We start from the raw sequence: 21,365 nt of genomic DNA on the forward strand, positions 1-21,365 counted from the left end.
CAAAAAGGTTATTAAAAAAACTAAAACTAGGCCGAGTGTGGTGGGTCACACCTGTAATCCCAGCACTTTCGTAAGCCAAGGCGGGAAGATTGCTTGACCCCAGGAGTTCAAGACCAGCCTGGGTAAAATAGGGAGGCCCTGCCTCTATACAAAATTAAAAATAAAAATTAGCTAGGTGTAGTGGTAGTACCTGTAGTACCAGCTACTCAGGAGGCTGAGGTGAGAGAATCTGCTTCAGCCCAGGAGGTGAAGGCTGCAATGTGCCGTGGTGATACCACTGCACACCAACTTGAGTGACAGAGTGAGACTCTGTCTCTAAAATGAATAAACAAATAATAAATGATACCTACTTTAATTTTAATTTTATTTTATTTTTGAGACAGAGTCTCACTCTGTCTTGCCCAGGCTAGAGTGCAGTGGCACGATCTCGACTCACTGCAGCCTCCCAGGTTCAAGCGATTCTCCTTTCTCAGCCTTCTGAGTACCTGGGACTACAGGAGTGCACCATCACACCCGGCTAATTTTTCTATTTTTTAGTAGACAGGGTTTCACCATGTTGCCAGGCTGGTCTCAATCTCCTGACCTCAGGTGATCCACCCACCTCAGCCTCCTGAAGTGCTAGGATTACAGGCTTCAGCCACTGTGCCTGGCTAATAAAATGTTTTGTTTTTTTTTTTGAGACGGAGTTTCGCTCTTGTTACCCAGGCTGGAGTGCAATGGCGCGATCTCGGCTCACTGCAACCTCCGCCTCCTGGGTTCAGGCAATTCTCCTGCCTCAGTCTCCTGAGTAGCTGGGATTACAGGCACGCGCCACCATGCCCAGCTAATTTTTTGTATTAGTAGAGACGGGGTTTCACCGTGTTGACCAGGATGGTCTCGATCTCTTGACCTCGTGATCCACCCGCCTCGGCCTCCCAAAGTGCTGGGATTACAGGCATGAACCAGCATGCCTGGCCCAAGGTAAATATTCTATAACCAATATAAGGAAAACACATGCAAGTGATTCCAGCTAGCTTTCTTTTTTTTGAGACAGAGTTTCATTCTTATTGCCCAGGCTGGAGTGCAATGGTGTGGTCTCATCTCACTGCAACCCTCCACTTCCCAGGTTCAAGTGACTCTTTTGCCCCAGCCTCCTAAGTAGCTGGGATTACAGGTGCCCATCACCATGTCCGGCTAATTTTTTTTTGTATTTTTAGTCAAGACTGGGTTTCACCATGTTGGCCAGGCTGGTCTTGAACTTCTGGCTTCAAGTGATCCACCCGTCTCAGCCTCCCAAAGTGCTGGGATTACAGGCATGAGCCACCGCATCCAACCTAGCTAGCTTTTATACTGAGTCTAGTGTGCTCATAAATTCATTATTCTAACAAAGACTTATCAAGTACTAAGCCTGATGCTGAGATCATATCTTAAACGTCATCAGTAATATACTGCAAATTTTCCCTTAGTAATTAGAGCCCAGAGAATTAAGTTACCTTCATCCCTCGCAGTTTCAGAATAGCTGAAGTTGATTTCCAAAGAAGGGCTGGGAATGACAGCATGAATAAATATATGTGATGCTATGCTACCAAAAAAGTCAATTAAATTTTATATTGTAGATCAGGTAACTTATATAGCACTATTAGGCTGAAGGCACCAGTTATTGCACTTGATCCTGACATTATTTAGGAGAACTAATGGTATTCTAATATAAAAAAACAAAACAAAACCAGTTTACTATAACTAAGAAGTCTGAATTGGGCTGGGTGCGGTGGCTCGCGCCTGTAATCCCAGCACTTTGGGAGGCTGAGCTGGGTGGACTGCTTGAGCCTAGAAGTTCAAGACCAGCCTAAGCAAAATGGTAAAACCCCATCTCTACTGAAAAATACAAAAATTAGGGGATATGGTGGTGTGCACCTGTGGTCCCAGCTAATTGGGGGCTGAGGCAGGAAGACTGTTTAAGCCTAGGAGGTTGAGGTTACAGTGAGCTGTGACTGCACCACTGCACTCTCCAGCCTGGGTGATAGAGCATGACACAGTCAGAAAAAAAGAAAAAGTCTGAAATCTACCCACCTCACAGGAATTTTAGAAGGATCAAATGAGATAACAGTCCTGACGTTTTGCAAGAGAAATTGCCACAGGGACCATGAAAGGCCAGGTTCCTTCTCTCATCAGATGCAGTCTAGAATAGGTAGCTTTAGGAATAACAAAAAAGAGTGGGATACTCCCAGGTCCCTCTTCAATTTTATAACTATAAGATCTGGATAAGGTCTAGCTGATTCTATAGTTAAATTTTATTTGTTCAACAAGCATCCAACAAATACTCACTGAACACCAATTATGTTCTAAGTACTATATGGCTTTTTATGGTTAAAAGAGAAAAGTTTATGAAGACATTTATAGTTGACAGAGAACTTTAGATTGTCAAATTTGATCTTTCCAATGTCCCTGTGAGGTAAGTAGCCCCATTTTACAAGTAAGAATGTAGAGGTAAATTTCATCTTATAGATGAGAAAATGAGGCTAGGAGGGTTAAATGACTTGCCTTCAGTTAATGGTTCCCAAACCTGATGGTGTATTAAAATTCCTTAGAGATTCTTAAGCCCCATTCCCAGAGACTTTGATTCCATGTACAAAGGGATGGCCCCAAAATCTGAATTTCTGATTTCCTCCTCTATAGGAGGAATAATAATTTTAACAACTTTACAGAATGGTTCTGAAGTTTACTCAATAAGATATGTGTAAGCCAGGTGTGGTGACACACATCTGTAATCCCAGAGACTCAGGAAGCAGAGTTAGGAAGATTGTTCAAGGCCAGGAGTTCAAGACCTGCCTATAATCCCAGCACTTTGGGAGGCCAGAGTGGGAGGATCACTTGCAGTCAGGAGTTTAAGACCAGCCTAGACAACATAGTGAAATCCCCTTCTCTAACCCCACCCCGCAAAAAAAAAAAAAATTAGCCAGGTGTGGTGGTGTGCACCTGTAGTTCTAGCTACTCAAGAGGTTGAGGTGGGAGGACTGCTTGAGCCCAGGAGTTTGAAATGGCAGTGAGCCATGACTGCACCAGTGCACTCCAGCCTGGGTGACAGAGCAAGACTCTAACTCTTAAGGAAGAAAAAAAAAAAAGATACATGGAATGTATGCAATCTTAAGTGGCTATGTATTTGACTAAGCTCTGGCTGAGTTGCATAGTTCATTTATGTTAGTCAGGATTACACACAGTTATTCTGATCCTAAATCTCCTTCTATTACATTAATCTTCATGCTGCTGATAGTAAAGTACCATCATCATAGTTACTATATTGTAAAGACTGCTGCTAGAGACTTCATTCATATATAAATGATCCAAACCAGACATAGAAAATGTCATTTAGGGCAGGTGCGAGGACTCATGCCTGTAATCCCAGCACTTTGGGAGGCCAAGGTGGGAGGAACATTTGAGGTCAGGAGTTTGAGATCAGCCTGGCCAACATGGCGAGACTCTGTCTCTATTAAAAATATAAAAATTAGGCTGGGCATGGTGGCTTATGCCTGTAATCCCAGCACTTTGGGAGGCCAAGGTGGATGGATCACAAGGTCAGGAGATGGAGACCATCCTGGCCAACATGGTGAAACCCTGTCTCTACTAAAAATACAAAAATTAGCTGGGCATGGTGGCGTGTGTCTGTAGTCCTAGCTACTTTGGAGGCTGAGACAGGAGAATTGCTTGAATGCAGGAGGCAGAGGTTGCAGTGAGCCAAGATTGTGCTACAGCACTTCAGCCTGGCAACAAGGCAAGACTCTGTCTCAAAAACAAAAAACAAAAATTAGCTGGGTGTGGTGGTGTGCACCTATAATCCCAGTAAGGCTTGAAACAAGGAAGCAGAGGCTGCAGTGAGCTGAGATTGAGCCACTGTACTCCAGTCTGGGTAACAGAGTGAGACTGTCTTGAAAAACAAGCAAACGCTGGGCGCAGTGGCTCACGCCTGTAATCCTAGCACTTTGGGAGGCTGAGGTGTGTGGATCACCTGAGGTTAGGAGTTCAAGACCAGCCTGGCCATCATGGTGAAACCCTATCTTTTTTTTTTTTTTGAGACGGAGTTTTGCTCTTGTTACCCAGGCTAGAGTGCAATGGCGCGATCTCGGCTCACCGCAACCTCCGCCTCCCAGGTTCAAGCAATTCTCCTGCCTCAGCCTCCCGAGTAGCTGGGACTACAGGTGCGTGCCACCATGCCCAGCTAATTTTTGTATTTTTAGTAGAGACGGGGTTTCACCATGTTGACCAGGATGGTCTCGATCTCTTGACCTCGTGATCCACCCACCTTGGCCCCCCAAAGTGCTGGGATTATAGGCGTGAGCCAAAGTGCCCGGCCGAAACCCCATCTTTAAAAGAAAAGAAAAAAAAAAAAAAGCAAACAAATAAAAAAACTCAATTTAATTCAGGCTTGCCATATGCTAACAAGTTTTTGGAGTATAATTTTCTCATCTAAAATGAAGAAAAGGTCAAAAGAAAAGATGGAATTTGTGAGAACTGCTCAATAAAAGTGTCTATAGCACTTGGCAACTCAAAACAGTCAAATAAATTTACCCAACACCCACTACACTGTTGCCTTTACAATCTAAAAACTAATCTAAAGGGGAAAAAAATCTAATTAACCAATTTTATGTTTACCTGAAATAATCGTGCAATGGAGAGTAGCATTAATCCAAATAAAAAGCCATTGTACTGAAAATGAATATCTGGACTTAGGTCAAGGAAAGACAACAGAGGACACCAAATTCATAATGAACTATACCAGCTGACTGAGTACAGAAATTCCAAATGCTTTCTTAATAGCAAAATTAAAGACAAAAAATATTACTAATGTGGACTGCTCATAAATGTTTTCTATAAACAGAGTCAAATCTTTTTAAAAATATATATTTTTATTTTTGCTCATCTCTGTATCATTCCAATTTTAGTATATGTGCTCTGGAAGCAAGCATGATAGTCAAATCTTTAATTGAAACTTATGTTTGATTGGGCATGGTGGCTTATGCCTATAATCCCAGCACTTTGGGAGGCTGACGTGGGTAGATCACTTGAGACCAGGGGTTCAAGACCAGTCTGGCTAACATGGCAAACCTCTGTCTTTACCAAAAATACAAAAATTAGCCGGGTGTGGTGGCACACACCTGTAGTCCTAGCTACTTGGGAGGCTGAGGCATGAGAATTACTTGAACTCAGGAAGTGGACATTGTAGTGAGCAGGAATTTTGCCACTGAAAAATACTAACAGAGCAAGACTGTCTGAAAAGAAAAGAAAGAAACTTATGTTTAATGACATCTTTGACTAGATGATATAAAATATAATTTTTTTAATTTAAAAAGAACTTTATGTTTAAGAAGAAAAACAAAACTGTCCCATATTTTTTCTACCTTAAAGGCCCAACAGCTTAGGTGCAAGAAGTTTTTTATTTGTTTTTTAGAATTAGGGATGAGAAAGGAAGGGACCTAACAGCCACCCAAGGCCGCCAGCATGTGGCATTTCATTGTTTATAGGACATATACAATCTTACGTATTAAGCCTCACAATGAACCTATGAGGTATTTAGAATTATCCTCTTTAGAGATACTTTAGAGATTAAGAAATTAAGCCTCAGAGACATTCATCTACTCACAGTCCTAAATCTGCTAATGGCAACTAAGATTTGAGTCCAGGTTACAGTGAAACCAGAGTCTGGATGGTTTCCTCCACGCCAGGCTACCTCTATGACAATTGCAAACTATTAGCTTCCATTACTAGGATTTTAATTACAGTCAAAAGCCTTGAATTTAGGAACTTTGCCTGTTAATATGTGGTAAGCCAAGATGTTCTAGAAAACCACAAATGCCTGATCATTCCCATATGCACATTGTGATATGCCTTTTACAATGAAAAGTATTTGGAATAATGTGTTATAAAACTATTTAATATATATGTATCAGATTAATCTAAAAATAGTTCAGAATATCAGTACATTACTTTATTGATGGTTTAGCTGGTTCTCACATACCCCACTAATTTTTCAGAAACAAAATACTCTAACATCAGAGTCCAGTAAAGTTGGGCAGAGACCACAGTTGTATAAGCCTACTAACCCACCCCACACCCATTTTCAGAAGCAGCTCACATCTCACAATCATTATTATAGAAAACATTAATCTTATATTAGTATATATCAGAGTAAGTAAGGAAACAGTGCAAAGAGTATCAAGGATACGGTCCACAATTAATAACCCGAAGTTCCACAGAAGTAATACCGATAGAATAAATTTTGGCTTCTCTGTAAGTTCTTTACCCACTTTTTTCCCACCAATACATTTACAGCACCTACATTGAAACATTAGGAAAGAAACAGAAACAAATTTGATATTCATTAGAACATCACTTCTGCAGAGTAAACTATGATACATTAGTCACTCCTGACAAACTACACGCCATTCTTTTTTTGTTCACCAATTTTTCTTTTTCTTTTTTTAGAAGAGATGGGGTGTCACTATGTTGCCCAGGCTGATCTCTAACTCCTGGGCTAAAGCAACTCTCCTGCCCTGGCATCTCAAAGTCCATGCCATTCTTGATTTCTTAAGAAGATCAAAGCAAGCTGAGCAGGGTGGCAGGTACCTGGCTACTCAGGAGGCTGAAGTGAGAGGACCACTTGAGCCTGGGATTCTGAGGCCAGCCTGGGTGACATAGTAAGACTTTGTCACTAAAGAAAAAAAAGAGTGGTAGCACAAACAAGGACCTCAGGGCTTTTCTAAGCTATGCCGATCTGAAATAATGTCTTAATTTAATAAAAATAAAAATAAAAAGCCCCCTAAACCCCAAAAGTAAGGATTCTGAAAATTGAGAGGGCATACATTACTTCAGTCCTTAAGAGTAAAAACTGCAGACCAGGCTGATTTAGCACTCTAAATTATGTGTTATAATACCAGTCAAATTAAGAACAGAACTGCAAATGTGCAGCTCCTGACTGTCCAAATAATTTAAAAACCTTTATGTAAAAATGTATGTCATTTAAATGTTGAGATATATTACTAAGTGACAATAGCAGGTGACAAAACAGTAAGATCCTATTTTTATTTTATGAAAATTATATTTGAACACAGAAAAGAGACTGAACTAATATACACCAAAATGTTAATAGTGATTAGTATAGGTAGGTGAGTATGAATCATTTTTACTTTGAGTGTGTGTGTACTTTTCCAAAGTTTTTACAATGGGGATGTATTATTCTATAAAAAGAAATAATAGAGGCAATTAGAGGGGGACTAGCAAAAGTAACCTCCTTTTCCCCTGTGGAGCCTCAGTTCCCTCATGAATAGAAGCAGTAAACTTACAGGGTCACTGAGAAAATTAAGCAAGTTAATAATCTGTACTTAGTGCTTGGTTCTTGGAACTGGCACGTAGATTTCAAGTTTTCTTTTTCTTTTTCTTTTTTTTTTTTTTTTTTTGAGACAGGGTCTCCGTCTGGCGCCTAGGATGGAGTGCACTGGCGTAATCACAGCTCACTGCAGCCTTGACCTCCCAGGTTCAAGAGATCCTCTGCCTCAGCCTCCCAAGTAGCTGGGACCACAGTTGCCAGCAACCACACCAGCTAATTTTTGTATTTTTAGTAGAGACAGCGTTTCACCCTGTACCCAGGCTGGTCTCAAACTCCTGAGCTCAAGTGATGCACCAGCTTTGGCTTCCCAAAGTGCTGGGATTACAGGCATGAGCCATCATGCCTGGCTTTTCAACAATCTTTTTACCTGTTCCCTCTACTTTGCAGATGGAAGTGAATTCTATTTCCTCTCCCCTTCTGCTTGTACACACTTTCCCTGGAAGCTTGAATTCAAACATTTTGAGTTAAAAAGAGTATACTAAAAATTACCTTCCCTTTCAACTCTTGCCAGCTCATAAACAGATTGAAAGGAGGGGTTTCAAACAGGAGTTATTCAGTGAGAATAGGCAAGAGTTAAGACATTCCCAAGGGACTCTTTACTGACTAGTGAGGCAAGAGTTTAGTATAAAGGGCCTCACAAACAGAAATACTCCATTTAAGACAAGGGTCACTGAATGAACACCAGTTCCTGTTCTGTCACAACTGTGCCAGCAAACTTAAGAATTAGGAAAGAATGAGTCTGGGCATGGTGGCTTACGCCTGTAATCCCAGCACTTCGGGGGGCCCAAATGGGTGGATCATGAGGTCAGAAGTACAAGACCATCCTGGCCAACATGGTGAAACCCTGTCTCTACTAAAAATATAAAAGTTAGCCAGGTGTGGTGGTATGTACCTGTAATCCCAGCTACTCGGGAGGCTGAGGCAGGAGAACTGCTTGAACCCAGGAGGCAGAAGTTGCAGTGAGCCGAGATCGCGCCACAGCACTCCAGCCTAGGCGACAGAGCAAGACTCTATCTCAGAAAAAAAAAAATTTTAGGAAAGAATGGAAACTGACATTAACTGAAACTTAGTACTTGGAAGTCACTGTGCAAAACATTCTATTTATGTGTATTCAAAACTTAAAATTAACATATAAGTAAAAGTTGTAAAACATAAAAATATAAAATATAAACATAACAAAATAACAAACAGTCTTCATAAAGGAAAGCATACAGAAACAACCAAAAGCACTCAGTGAGATTTCCTGAGTTTACTAGAAGGTAAACTCTGTAAAAGCAGACTTTGGTGGTTAGCACAATGCATACATGTATTGTGTGCATCCCCTAAGAGAGGGTAGGTGATGGAAGCCTCTCGGGGCCTGCTGCAAGGAAGCAAAGAAAAACATATGGAGCTATTCTGGGTGGGAGAAATGGCCCTAGAACTATACTTGGGACTACTTCTTTTCACAATATTCATAATCTCTTGTTCCACCTCTGCCTTATAACTCCACTTTATCCCCATTTTTTCCACAAGATTCAGCTAGAGTGCTTTAAATGTGTAGTTTAAAAGCACAATATAATTTTTAATTGTTCTGGCATTTGCTATCATATAAACTTTGTTTCTCCTAAATCAGGAGTAAGTTACTACTATTTAACACTATAATATTTCTTCAATACCTTCCATACAAAATGACATGCTCCAGACTTACTCATGGACAGCATACACAAAGAGTGTATCTGTAAAGATGACAGAAAATCTCTGGAAAAGTAAGGTCCTTGAGCTGGAGTAATTCAAATTATGGACATTCAGCATCTCTTGATCAAAATATTTGGCGACATGTGACAGTATATACTCAAACCATGCAAAGAAAGGGGGGTAATCCAATGTCCACTCTGAAGTTGCCTGTGATGAAAACAGAAGATGAAACATATCCTAAGTAACTGAATAAACAAAGATGGTACAAAGAGTTAAAATTCTTCATTCTCTAGTCTCTATTTTTATTTATTTTATTTTTGTGAGATGGAGTCTCACTCTGTCGCACAAGCTGGAGTGCAGTGGTGCAATCTTGGCTCATTGAAACCTCCGCCTCCCGAATTCTCTGCCTCAGCCTTTGGAGTAGCTGGGATTACAGGCGCCTGCTACTATGTCTGGCTAATTTTTTTGTATTTTTCACAGAGACGGGGTTTCACCATCTTGGCCAAGCTGGTCCTGAACTCCTGACCTTGTGATCCACCTGCCTTGGCCTTCCAAAGTGCTGGGATCACATGCGTCAGCCACTGTGCCCAGCCTTTTCTCTGGTCTTTAATACAGCACGAGGCTAGGCATGGTAGTTCGCACCTGTAATCCCAGCACTTTGGGAGGATGAGGCAGGTTTATCGCTTGAGCCCAGGAGTTCAAGACCAGTCTGGGCGACCTGGCAAAACCCTGTCTAGAGAATAGATTTTTATTTAAATAAGAAAAATAGATTTTTATTTAAATAAGAAAAAGAAAATCATAGTGACACTTTGGGAGGCCGAGGTGGGTGGATCACGAGGTCAAGAGATTGAGACCATCCTGGTCAACATGGTGAAACCCCGTCTGTACTAAAGACACAAAAAATTAGCTGGGCATGGTGGCATGTGCCTGTAATCCCAGCTACTCAGGAGGCTGAGGCAGGAGAATTGCCTGAACCCAGGAGGCGGAGGTTGCGGTAAGCCGAGATCGCGCCATTGCACTCCAGCCTGGGTAACGAGAGCGAAACTCCGTCTCAAAAAAAAAAAAAAAAAAAAAAAAAAAAGAAAATCATAATGAAATGCAGTTGCACTTAAAATGTGCCCTAAATTAATAGAACAATTCCTACATAAGACTGAACAGAAGACTAAAACCTGTCTTCTAAGTTATTTAACATGGTCTTAAGTTTCCTTAAATAGAGTCAACTATACTTAAAGAAAAATAATTTGAAACCTGGAGATAATAAACGTGGTTATGACATGGTTCTATTCATCTAAATAATAAATAATTCACTAATTTAGGTTCAAATTCTGTCTTAGAGACTCAATTTCCCTATTTGTAAAAGGAGGTATTATGAAGATTAAATGAGATAATATGTATGAAATATATTTATAAACAACAAAATGGTACATGAATGCTATTTGTCTTTTTTTTCACTAAGTTATATGATCCTGGAGAATAGAAAGTACCCTTTGTCATTTTGTATCCTGAGCATTTAATAAGTGCCTGACATATTGTTTGGGATTAAATAATCATTAGTTAAATGAACAGTTGCTAATAAGTAAATGAAACAGAAATCATATGAAAATATACAAACTTTAGAAGAGTGTATTATGTTAGATTTCTCTAAGTCTCAGTTTTTGTACCTGTATAACAGGGATAGTAGTGTCTAACTCATGGGTTACGGTATTCCATTTTATATATAAAATACTATATATATAGTATTGAAACTCATAGAAAACTCACAAAAAATTTGCCTAAAAGAAACCTCCCAGCCAGGGGTGGTGGCTCATGCCTGTAATCTCAGCACTTTGGGAGGCTGAGGCAGGCAGATAGATCACTTGAGATCAGGAGTTCAAGACCAGCCTGGCCAACATGGTAAAACCTTGTCTCTACTAAAAATACAAAATTAGCCAGCCGTGGCAGTGCCTGCCTGCAATCCCAGCTACTCAGGAGGCAGAGGCAGGAGAATTGCTTGAACCCAGGAGGCTGGAGGTCACACCACAGCACTCCAGCCTAGGCGACAGAGCAAGACTCAGTCTCAAAAAATAGAAATTAAAAAAAAAAACCCAAAAAACAAAACTCCCTGGTCCAGGTGCGGTGGCTTACACCTGTAATCCAAGCACTTTGGAAGGCTGAGGCAGGGGGATTAGCTGAGGTCAGGTGTTCGAAACCAGCCTGACTAATATGGTGAAACTCCGTCTCCACTAAAAATAAAAAAAATTAAAAATTAGCTGGGCATGGCGGTGGGCACCTATAATCCCAGCTACTCAGGAGGCTAAGGCAGGAGAATCACTCGAATCCAGGAGGCAGAGGTTGTAGTAGCTGAGACTGCCACTGCACTCCAGCCTGAGTGACAGAGAGAGACTATCTCAAAAAAGAAAAAAAAAAAAAAAAAAAAAAAACCAACTCCCTGTCAGCACAGCACTGCTTTTGATGAAGAAATTTTTGAGGTGATGTCTGTTTTTCATAAAGTATTACACGCAGTTTATTAATTCATACCAGAAATAAAAATACAGGCCTGGTGCGGTGGCTCACGCCTATAATCTCAGCACTTTGAGAGGCCAAAGTGGGTAGATCACCTGAAGTCAAGAGCTCTGAGACCAGCCTGGCCAACATGGTGAAACCCCCTCTCTACTAAAAATACAAAAATTAGTCAGGGCATGGTGGTAGGCGCCTGTAATCCCAGCTACTCGGGATGCTGAGGCAGGAGAATCGCTTGAACCTGGGAGGCAGAGGTTACAGTGAGCTGAGATCGCGCCACTGCACTCCAGCGTGGGCGACAGTGAGACTTTATCTCAAAAAAAAGAAAAAGAAATAAAAATATAGATGTGCACTCCAGCGTGGGCGACAGTGAGACTTTATCTCAAAAAAAAGAAAAATAAATAAAAATATAGATGTAGTTTTTATAAGCAATATGAGAGAATGGTCTGTATATTTAACCTGATGTCTGCACATCACATTTGATTATTCCTTGCCTCACAAAATTACAAAACATTAGGATCAGACGGGGGATCTTAGAAATAATTCACTCTAAATCCTCATGTGCCAGATGAAACACTAAGGCCCAGAGACACGAAGTATCTTTTCTCTATGTAACTAGACAGTAGCAGAACCAAGCCTAAGAATCCAATTCTTCCTCTTTCCCAGTCCACTGTTCTTTCAAAAAATGTGGCATATACTAAAACTCCCAATTTATAAACTGGAAACTCATTTTGAAGTATGGGGATTCCCTAGTAGTACAAGAGGACAGAACTGAGAAGAGAACACAATTTTTATAAAGATTAATTAGACCTATGATTGCACAGAAAACATGTTTAATATCAGTAATATTTACCTAGTTTATATATGAATCTTTAAAACAAACCCAAAAAGGTGAAAATTAACACTTACCTCATAATACCACTGTGATATTGGCAAACTGTGAGTAATAGCAAGCCAGTTTCGGTGTACTTCAAAATCTGTAGAATGGCTACTCAAAACAATTAGATGAACAAAATGAGATTTTGCAATATTTATCGATTTCTAATTCCCATAGTTATGTTTTTAAATGGACTGATACTCCCTAAGCAGTTACAGCTCACTGTCCTATAGAGATATAAATAGATATTACATAATCCTATAAGGCCTCACTTATCTAGAGGTCAGATCGTCTTCTGGAAAGTTGTTGAGCAATCTATGAGTTAGTGAAAAGGGTATCAGAACTATCTAGAGGGGTGACAAGAAGCCCAGACTTTTTTTTTTTTTTTTGAGACAGAGTCTCATTCTGTCGTCCAGGCTGGAGTATAGTGAACCTGGGTCTTGGCTCACTGCAACCACCATCTCCCGGGTTCAAGTGAGTCTCCTGCGTCAGCCTCCCAAGCAGCTGAGACTTACAGGCGTGTGCCACCAATCCTAATATTTGTATTTTTAGTAGAGATGGGTCTTGCCATGTTGGACAGGCTAGTCTCAAACTCCTGATCTCAGGTGATCCGCCTGCCTCAGCCTCCCAAAATCTGGGATTACAGGCATGAGCCACCGTACCCAGTCTAGCCCAGACTTTTTCTTACAGGTAGCCCTCAGGCCTTTACTCAGAAGTGACTTCCTCTTGCTCACAAACAATTCTAATGAAATTCGTTACCTGAAAAAGGCCTCACATGTCATGACATGCGGATGAGTAGGAGTTCATCATACAGAGAAAGTGGGAAGAGATCCTTGCCTTGCCTTTCCCATGTCTCCAAATTCTCCCTCCCCCGTCACTATATATAAATATTATCTAAGGATTACCCATCTTTAATAAAATTTTTTTTGTTTGTACACCGCTGTACCTCCCTTCCACATTTAGAAGAGCACCTGACACATGGATGGGCTCAATATTCTTGCTGAATACCTATGCACCAAAGTCAACAATGAGTTCCACAGCAAAGCCCAGTTTACACTTTCCAATGTTTTATACAACCTTTCCACAATAACGACTTTCTTCTACCTCCAGCCAAACCCTTCTGTCTCAGTCATGGCTTTCCGTTCCTATATTCATCAGGGACATATTGCTAATTCCCCTACATTCAGTTCTTTGTCCTCTTTTTATGCAACTTATTCTACTCTGGACAATCTTATGCACACTTTCTGGTTCCATTATCGATTGTATAATGATGATTCTGTTTTTTTTCTTTTTTTGAGACAGTCTCACTCTGTTGCCAGGTTGGAGTGCAGTGGCACAATTTTGGCTCACTGCAACCTTCACCTCCCCAGTTTCAGCAATTCCCCTGCCTCAGCCTCCCAAGTAGCTGGGACTCTTGGTGCATGCCACCACGCCTGGCTAATTTTTTTTTTTTTTTTGTATTTTATTAGATAACGGGGTTTCATCATGTCAGCCAGGATGCTCTCAATTTCCTGACCTTCTGATCAGCCTGCCTCAGCCTCCCAAAGTGCTGGGATCACAGGCGTGAGACACCGTGCCCAGCTGACTCCCAAGTTTCAATATTGCAACATTAGCTTCTTTCCTAAGTTGTAGACAGACTCCTCCAATTTCCTGTTTACAATCTTACTTGAATTTCCTACAGATTTTTCAAAACCTCTACTCAAAACTGAATTGATGACCCATCAATCCCAAGTCTAAGTATGTATACCCAACAGAGATGCATAGTATGTTCAAAAGTGGAGATAATTCAAATATCCATGAAGAGCAGAATGGCTAAATACTGGTGTTTTCACACAATGGAATACTGTAGGGCAGCAGTTCTTAAAGTGTGATTCAGGGACTGGCAGGGAGACCCTTTCAGAGTTTGAAATATGTACTATTTTCATAATAATATTCAGATGTAATTTGTCCTACTTTCACTCATTGTCTCGCAAGTATACAGTGATGTTCCAGAGGCTACATAATGTCATATCATCACTGATGGTCAGTGAAATTTGTGCTTGTATAGTCTTGTGCTTGAACAACTTAATTTCTAAAATGGTAATTATTATGCAGCCTACATAAACATATAGCTCTTTGTGACCTTCATTTTTAAGAAGTGATTCTGACACAAAAATTTGAGAACCATTGCTATTAGTGGTAAGAATGAAAAAATTGTAATTATCCAATGACACACAAACTTAATGTTGAGTGAAAGCCAGACCCAAGAGAATATGCTGTATAACTACATTTATGTAGTTCAATAAATTTATATAAAATTAAAAAACAAAAAACCCAAACAAAAATTCAAAAACAGGCAAAATTTAATCTATGCAGTTAAAAGTCAGAACATCAGAGGCCAGGCATGATGGCTCATGCCTGTAATCCCAAAACTTTGGGAGGCCAAGGCAGGTGGATCACTTGAGCTCAGGAGTTTGAAACCAGTCTGGGTAACATAGTGAGGCCCCATCTTTACAAAAAATTTAAAAATTAGCTAGGCATGGCAGTATGCACCTATAGTCCCAACTACTCAAGAGGCTGAGGTGAGAGGACTGCATGAGCCCAAGAGGCTAAGGCTGCAGTGAGCGAAGATTGCACCACTGCACTCCAGGCTGGGTAACAGAGCAAGATCCTGTCTCAAAAAAAAATGGTGAGAATATCGATACCCTTGGTGAGATGGGGTTGTGGGGAGTGGCTGGAAGGACACATGAGGGTTAATATTTTGCTTATTGATCTGTATGCTATTTACAGATGTCTTTACTTTGCAAAAATTCAGTGAGCTGTACATTTATGATTTGCACTTCTGATATTTTATACTGGATTTTGTATGGAATTCTAGGTTGAAATTTATTTCCACTGAATTTTGGAAGCTTATTCCAATGGTTTTTACTATAAATGTTGATGTTGATAAGTCTCTTTCCTTTATGGTTTTCCCTTCATCTCTGGAAGTTTCCTGTTTCTCCCTTCTATCCATAGCAGTCTGAAATGTCTCGTAATTAATGTCTTTGTGAGGGTCTTTTTTTTTTTTTTTTTTTTTTTTTTGAGACAGAGTTTCGCTCTTGTTACCCAGACTGGAGTGCAATGGCGCGATCTCAGCTCACCGCAACTTCCGCCTCCTGGGTTCAGGCAATTCTCCTGCCTCAGCCTCCTGAGTAGCTGGGATTACAGACATGAGCCACCATGCCCAGCTAATTTTTTGTATTTTTAGTAGAGACGGGGTTTCACCATGTTGACCAGGATGGTCTCGATCTCTTGACCTCGTGATCCACCCGCCTCGGCCTCCCAAAGTGCTGGGATTATAGGCGTGAGCCACTGCGCCCGGACTTTTTTCCTTTTTTTGAGACAGACTCCGCTCCATTGCCAGGCTGGAGCGCAGTGGCGCAATCTTGGCTCAAGCGATTCTCCTGCCTCAGCCTCCCATGCAGTTGGGACTACAGGCACGCGCCACCATGCCCGGGTAAATTTTGTATTTTTAGTAGAGATAGGGTTTCACCATGCTGGCCAGGATAGTCTCAATCTCTTGACCTTGTGATCCACCCACCACAGCCTCCCAAAGTACTGGGATTACAGGCGTGAGCCAATACGACTGTCCAAGGGTCTTTTTTCATTCATTATACTGAGTAATCTAGTGCCTTCAGCTCTAGTAAATTTTATTATTTGTTAATCTCCTCCCCTGTGTTTTTTTCTGAAACTTTTTTAGTTGGATGATAGACATCCTAGATCGAACTTACAATTCCTTTCTCTTGTATTCTTGATTAACTCAATTTGTCCTGATTTTGGCAATAACATTTTTTATTAACTACTGTTTCTCTGATAACTCCTGTTTCATAGTATCTGTGTTCTTGTTTTACAGATATTATCTTTTTTACTCTCTTTGGAGAGTAAGCATTCAGAAAATCTGAATGAGTTTGGGGACACTTTCTTTTCCTATATAGTTGTACTATATAGATTTTCTTCAGTCTCTTTTTTGGTTGCTTTAGTTATTTTGTTGTTTCCTATGCAAAACTGTTGGACGCTTCATTTTGTGATGACCAGGTACAGAGATGACAGCCTCCAAAGTAGCTGGGATTACAGGCACGGGCCACCACACCCAGCTAATTTTTTTGTATTTTTAGTAGAGACGGGGTTTCGCCATGCTGGCCAGGATGGTCTCGATCTTCTGACCTTGTGATCCGACAGCCTTGGCCTCCCAAAGTGATGGAATTACAGGCATAAGCCACCGTGCCTGGCCAAAAACATTCTTTTAAAAATATATGAAATGTTCCATAAATTTGCATGTTATCCTTATGTGTGGACCATACTAAGCTTCCTGTATCATTCCAATTTTAGTGCAGGCATACCTTAGAGATGTTGTGGGTTTAGACCACCATAATGAAGGGAATATTGCAATAAAGTGAGTCACATTATTTGATTTCCCAGAGCATATAAAAGTGATGTTTACACTATGCTATAAAGTGTACAAATAGCATTATTTCTAAAAAGACAGTGTACACACCTTCATTTTAAAATACTTTATTGCTAAAACAAAGCTGATGATCTTCTGCACCTTTGGCAAGTCCTAATCTTTTTGCTGGTGGATGGTTTTGCCTCAATATTGATTGATCAGGGTTATAGGTGCTGAAGACTGGAGTAACTGTGGCAATTTTTTTTTTTTTTTTTTGAGACAGAGTCTCCCTCTGTCTCCCAGGCTGCAGTGAAGTGGTGCAATCTCAGCTCACTGCAACCTCTGCCTCCCAGGTTCAAGCGATTCTCCTGCCTTAGCCTCCCAAGCAGCTGGGATTATAGGTGCGTGCCCCCACATCCGGCTAATTTTTTGTATTTTTAGTAGAGATGGGGTTTCACCATGTTATCAGGATGGTCTTGATCTCCTGACCTTGTGATTAGCCAGCCCCGGCCTCCCAAAGTGCTGGGATTACAGGCGTGAGCTACCATGCCCGGCCTAAATTTTTTTTACTTTTTTTTTTGAGACACAGTCTCACTCTTGCCATCCAGGCTAGAGTGCAATGGCACAACCTCGGCTCACTGCAACCTCTGCCTCCCAGGTTCAAGTGATTCTCCTGCCTCAGCCTCCTGAGTAGCTGGGATTACAGGTACCCGCCATCATGCACAGCTAATTTTTTTTGTATTTTTCGTAGAAACGGGGTTTCACCATGTTAACCAGGCTGGTCTTGAACTCCTGACCTCAGGTGATCCACCCGCCTTGGCCTCCCAAAATGCTGGGATTACAGGCATGAGCCACCACACCCACACCTGACCAGACTGTGGCAATTTCTTAAAATAAAACAACAATGAAGCTTGCCACATTGATGGGCTCTTCCTTTCACAAAAGATTTCTCTAGCATGCAATCCTGTTTGATAGCAGTTAAACTACAGTAAAACTTCTTTCAAAACTGGAGTCAATCCTTCTTCTCAAACCCTGTCACTGCTTATTAACTAAGTTTATATAATATTCTAAATCCTTTGTTGTCATTTCAACAATATTCACAGAATCTTCATTAGTAGAGTCCATCTCAAAAGAAACCACTTTCTTTGCTCATTCATAAGAAGCAAATTCTCATCCACTCAAGTTTTATCATGAAGTATCAGGCAGCAATTCAATCACATGCTTAGGCTCCACTTCTAGTTCTCTTGCTATTTTCACATCTGCAGTTACTTCTTCCACTGAAGCCTAGAACCCCTCAAAGTCATACATTGGGAGTTGGAATCTAATTCTTCCAAACTCTTGTTAATGTTGATATCTTGACCTCCTCCCATGAATCATGAATGTTCTTAATGGCATCTACAACAGTGCATCCTTTCCAGGAGGTTTTCAATTTACTTTGCCCAGACCCATCAGAGGAATCACTATCTATGGCAGATATAGCTTTATGAAATGTATTTCTTAAATAACAAGACTAAAAGTTAAAACTGATTGGGCATGGTGGCTAATGCCTATAATCCCAGCACTTTGGGAGGCCAACACAGGCAGATCACTTGAGCACAAGAGTTTGAGACCAGCCTAGGCAACATAGCAAAAACCCATCTCTACTAAAAATACAAAAAGTAGCAGGGTATGGTGGCACACACCTGAAGTCCCAGATACTTGGTAGCTTGAGGCAGGAGGATTGCTTCAGTCCGAAAGGTGGAGGTTGCAGTGAGCTGAGATCATGCCACTGCACTCCAGCCTGAGTGGCAGAGTGACACCCTGTCTCAAAAAAATAAAAATAAAAATAAAAAATCAACCACCCAACTGGCTGCAGAATAGATGTTACGTCAGCAGGCATTCATAGAGTTGCTCAATGCAGAGCTACCACAGTCTTCAATTTGTAAAAAAATTAAAATGCAGTATTTGTGAAGTGCAATAAAGCAAAGTGCAAAAAATGAGGTATTCCTGTACATGTGCTGCCAAAGTGAGTGCTATACACATAGTTTTTTTTTTTTTTTTTTTTTTTTGAGACAGAGTCTAACTCTGTCGCCCAGGCTAAAATACAGTGGCACGATCTTGGCTCACTGCAATCTCTGCCTCCCAAGTTCAAGCGATTCTCTTCTTCTGCCTTAGCCTTCTGAATAGCTGGGACTACAGGCACGTGCCAGCAGGCCTGGCTAATTTTTGTATTTGTAGTAGAGATGGAGTTTCACTATGTTTGCCAGGCTGGTCTTGAACTCCTGATCTCGTGATCTGCCCACCTTGGCCTCCCAAAGTGTTGGGATTACAGGCATGAGCCCCTAAGCACGGCTTATATAAATTCTTAATCTGGACCAACAGCAGTATTCAAAATAACAACTCTGGCCAGGCATGGTGGCTCACAACTGTAATGCCAACACTGGGAGGCCAAGGCAGGCTGAGATTAGGAGTTTGAGACCAGCTCAGCCATCATGGTGAAACCCCATCTCTACTAAAAATACAAAAATTAGCTGGCCATGGTGGTGGTGCACACCTGTAATCCTAGCTATTCTGGAAGCTGAAGCAGGAGAATCCCTTGAACCCGGGCGGCAGAGATTGCAGTGAGATGAGATTGTGCCACTGCATTCCAGCCTGGGTGACAGAGTGGGATGAGACTGTCTCAAAAAATAATAATAACAAACAAACAAAAAATAACAACTCTGAGAATATATTTCTACCCTGAAGCAACTAAAGCAAGAAATATCTCCTTATGCATGCACAGTTAATCATTTTACTTAATCTACATATCTACACAGTTAATCATTTTACTTATTCTACACTCCAATTATATGATTATATATACACATCAGTATGGGCATACATCCTATACATATGACTCTCCCATACTCAATAAGAGATCACCAAGAGCCTAAATCAAAGAATAACAATAAAACAAACCCTAAACTAGGAAGTGGGAGGAAGTGGAAGGAATGGAGAAAAGGGATGAGGAAGATAAAGGGAAAAGAGGAAGGATGAAGGGAAGGCAGAAGCTAATATTAATAACTATTGAGCACCTACTGTATACACACCACCATTTGATGGTTGCTTCTTGGTTTCCACGCTTTCAGTCTTGGCCCTACATCCATTTTTTTACACAGCAGTATAATTATGGTCTTCGTAACCCTGTGTTATCTGTCCCCTGTGTACCCCATCCTGTGCCACTCCTCTCCCTCAATGCTCTGCAGCCACAAGGGCCACTTTCTGTTCCTAGAATGCTCTGACTTTTTTCCTACCCTGACTTCTTTCTCAGGGCCTTTGAATTTACTCTTTCCTATGCCTGAACTGCTTTTCACACGGCTTATTCTTTTCCATTTCTTGAATTTTAACTCAACACCTTCTAAAGGAGTAGCACTCAGACAGTTACCCTCTATTTCCTTTATCACAATCTGAAGCTTTCCTGTTTGCCTAGCTCCACTCACCAATACCATAGAGGGCAGGGACCAGTAAGTCTTGCTCACCACCCCATCTCCGGGAGTTAGAATGGTATCTGGCGCCTCAGGCATCTGATAATACTTGCTGAATGGACCGAGCCTGGTGGCTGAAGCCTGTAATCCCAGCACTTTGGGAGGCCGAGGAGGGTGAATCACGAGGTCAGGAATTCGAGACCAGCCTGGCCAACATGGTGAAACTCCGTCTCTACTAAAAATACAAAAATTAGCCTGGCGCGGTGGCGGGTGCCTACAATCCCAGCTACTTGGGAGGCTGAGGCAGAAGAATCGCTTGAACCCGGGAGGCGGAGGTTGCAGCAAGCCAAGATCGCGCCACTGCACTCTAGCCTGGGCAACAGGGCAAGACTGTCTCTTTCTCTCTATACATATATATACTGGCTTAATGGCTGGTGGAGGCAGATGTTCTCAAATGCATATTAAGGATCAGGACCCTGTGGCTCATAAACGTTAAAGTGACTTGCTCCAAATCAGACAGCGCCAGGTCTGAAACTAGCCAGCTGGGACGAAGTCAAGTAACAACCGGCGAAATGGAAAGCTTAGCAAAGACAGGGTAGCGACAAACACAACCTAAAGTTCCTCCTCTTCATACCCAGGGATATCCCCACCTTTCTCTCCCGCCCTGACAGACCGCGGGGCCTCCCCTCCCAGCCCCTGGCCGTGCGAGTCCCTTACTAGGTGGGGATGAGAAGACATTTGAGGAGAGTCACCCCGAGCGCCAAAGCCGAAAACCAATTGCCAGTACCAGCCGCAATTGTGAGCGCCGCCATTGCTGCGGCAACGCACGCTTCCTACCAACTTGATTCACATCCGGGATCCCGCGCATGCGTGGAAGATCCTCTGAGGCTGTGCCTGCGAGCTGCGCTCAGGCGGCGAGTCGCGCATCCAGTCAGAGGACTGCAGTCAGCTATTTAAACCTCCCGCCCACCCTTCCTTTACCGCAGCTTCTCCCTGACTGGTAGGGCTTCACTACGCCTGCGCAGGCGTTTGTAGCCATTTTTAAGTCTTATCAGCTACTTCATATTTGAATTGGAAGAGTGTCTCGTCTTCTGCTCTGGGTCATCACTGTAC

The 21,365-nt window shown here is 41.6% G+C and overlaps 1 protein-coding gene and 1 non-coding gene across 8 annotated transcripts in view; both read right to left on the minus strand.

Annotated features, from left to right (window-relative positions):
- The window catches only part of ALG8 (ALG8 alpha-1,3-glucosyltransferase), a 47,251-nt gene extending 26,149 nt beyond the window's left edge, over positions 1–21,102 (minus strand). For 5 of the 7 annotated variants that reach the window (XM_064365332.1, XM_064365331.1, XM_064365334.1 and 2 more), the window contains exons 1-5: positions 20,970–21,102; positions 12,440–12,518; positions 9,045–9,238; positions 6,197–6,306; positions 4,627–4,694 (exon numbers count right to left, since the gene is read on the minus strand). In XM_064365332.1, coding sequence (XP_064221402.1) covers positions 4,627–4,694; positions 6,197–6,306; positions 9,045–9,238; positions 12,440–12,518; positions 20,970–21,064 — 546 coding nt within the window. In that variant the 5' untranslated portion in view covers positions 21,065–21,102. Of the gene's footprint in view, positions 1–51; positions 145–4,626; positions 4,695–6,196; positions 6,307–9,044; positions 9,239–12,439; positions 12,519–20,969 lie in introns of all 7 variants that reach the window. The other 2 variants (XM_064365333.1, XM_064365337.1) reach the window with 2 other exon arrangements.
- LOC135270283 (U6 spliceosomal RNA) lies at positions 16,673–16,776 on the minus strand. The gene has a single exon (XR_010338446.1). It is a non-coding gene; the product is annotated as a U6 spliceosomal RNA (small nuclear RNA).
- Positions 21,103–21,365: the final 263 nt, after the last annotated feature.

Source organism: Aotus nancymaae, unplaced genomic scaffold, assembly GCF_030222135.1.
Source record: "Aotus nancymaae isolate 86718 unplaced genomic scaffold, 86718_ANA_hifiasm-v0.15.2.pri h1tg000059l, whole genome shotgun sequence".
Lineage (NCBI taxonomy): Eukaryota > Metazoa > Chordata > Mammalia > Primates > Aotidae > Aotus > Aotus nancymaae.